At 52.8% G+C, this 1,542-nt stretch overlaps 1 protein-coding gene across 1 annotated transcript; it reads right to left on the minus strand.

The window, feature by feature from the left end:
- Window positions 1-1,022: 1,022 nt before the first annotated feature.
- NGA_2066020 (incenp-like protein) lies at window positions 1,023-1,301 on the minus strand (the record flags this gene model as incomplete). Its single annotated transcript, XM_005854555.1, has 1 exon — window positions 1,023-1,301. A coding segment is annotated over one exon (277 nt), but the record flags the coding sequence as incomplete, so codon positions are not given.
- Between the last annotated feature and the right edge of the window lie 241 nt (window positions 1,302-1,542).

A 1,542-nucleotide genomic window follows, 5' to 3' on the forward strand; every position in this document is an offset into this window, starting at 1 on the left:
TGCAGCACGCCCCGCCGTGTTCCATGTCTCCCGGTATGGGAGAGAAAGACCAGGATCTCTACCGAGACATGATAAGCTCTATGAACATTGTACTAAACAAGTCCCTTGACATGGTCTACGAGGGCCGCAGCAATATAAAAAAACACTGTCCCCACGACGCTCGCCCTGTCATCTGGAAAGAGCACAAAATCTTGTCCTCCTTCTCCCCAGATAAACACCGCCGAACTTCGATCTCAGATTCAGTTGGCTACTCACCTGCCATATTCAGATCTAGCAGCTTCTCCTCGACTTAGTCGCCACCCTGCTGCGCCTTGTGCGGAGAATGGTTGGTAGAACGCGTGAAAAGGCATCCGTTTTGTCCGCGGATGAATGTTCGGCTTTCTCTCAGCCTGGCGAGGGCTCTTCTTGTGTCGATTGGGATTTCATCGCGCCTCCAGCCCTGAGATGCACGCAACAACGCAAAACGTCGTTGCCGTCGACCAAATAGGCCAAGGGCCCCGGGCACGAACAGACACAAAACCCGACCTTCCACCGGGCGTGTACGCGGCACGTGTGACCGCCGTGCTCCCTGCAGGATGAGTGAAGGGCCCTGGCGACAGCTTAACCGGACGGCGGCGGCGCTTGGACCGTCACCGCATAAATAATACACGCCTCGGGGCGGTTTCCCAGCGATTTCCGGAGTCGGGTCTGTCCTTGGAGCGCGCCATGCGTCAGACATTCATACGGCAAGTTATTCGCGTGTGTTAATGTCAATGTCGAATGGTCCATGAAGCGCTACCAGCCTGAAGAAAAGCCGTGCAGATGTTTTTTTCCAATTGGATCGATGCATAATAAGATTCTGTCCTCAGAGTGGTCGAATCACGTCTACTTTTCAATGTTGTACAGCTATGCGTCACTTCCTGTATGAGTTCACTTTTTCGAACTCTCCCGCCATGATATCACATAAAACCCTTCAGATGAATAAGATAACTTATGTGTTTCAAACGGCGCATATTTTGTTCCAGATACACGTCGGTCAGATATTTTATTCCTTCTTGCCCACAATGCTTATGTTGCTAACCCCCACCCGACTGCTGTTTCCTCCATTTACTGAGACCTCTTCCCCTTTCCGCTCACAAGCCATCGCACGCCTGTAAGTCATTCTCTCCACGGGAGTCAATCCATCCTTTTCCCACATTCCACTGCTGGTCCGTTTGTAGTACCGTTTTTTGCGAACCTTGAAAATTTCTTCCAAATTACATGTGGGCGGCACCTCGGGGAAGATGGTGTCCGGGTCCACCCAAGTGGCGGGATCGGTCGTGAATTGCCTATCCAAGGCAGCGGCTAGCGTGGTGCCGCGGGCCCAATCGGGGATCTGCGTGCATTGGAAGGAGGAGCGGGTGCGTTACATGGAGGGATAGGATGGTTGGGCCTACTGCTTTACACGACCATGACCACGTGTCTGAGCATGGACACGACATGAATCGCGAGAACGATGTCGCAAAATGATGCTTTCGTGAAACCGAGAGATTGCGCTTGTCAGCCATTCCCCCCCCCCCCTTG

Source organism: Nannochloropsis gaditana (genome assembly GCF_000240725.1).
Source record: "Nannochloropsis gaditana CCMP526 unplaced genomic scaffold scaffold465, whole genome shotgun sequence".
In the NCBI taxonomy this organism is placed as follows: Eukaryota; class Eustigmatophyceae; order Eustigmatales; family Monodopsidaceae; genus Microchloropsis; species Microchloropsis gaditana.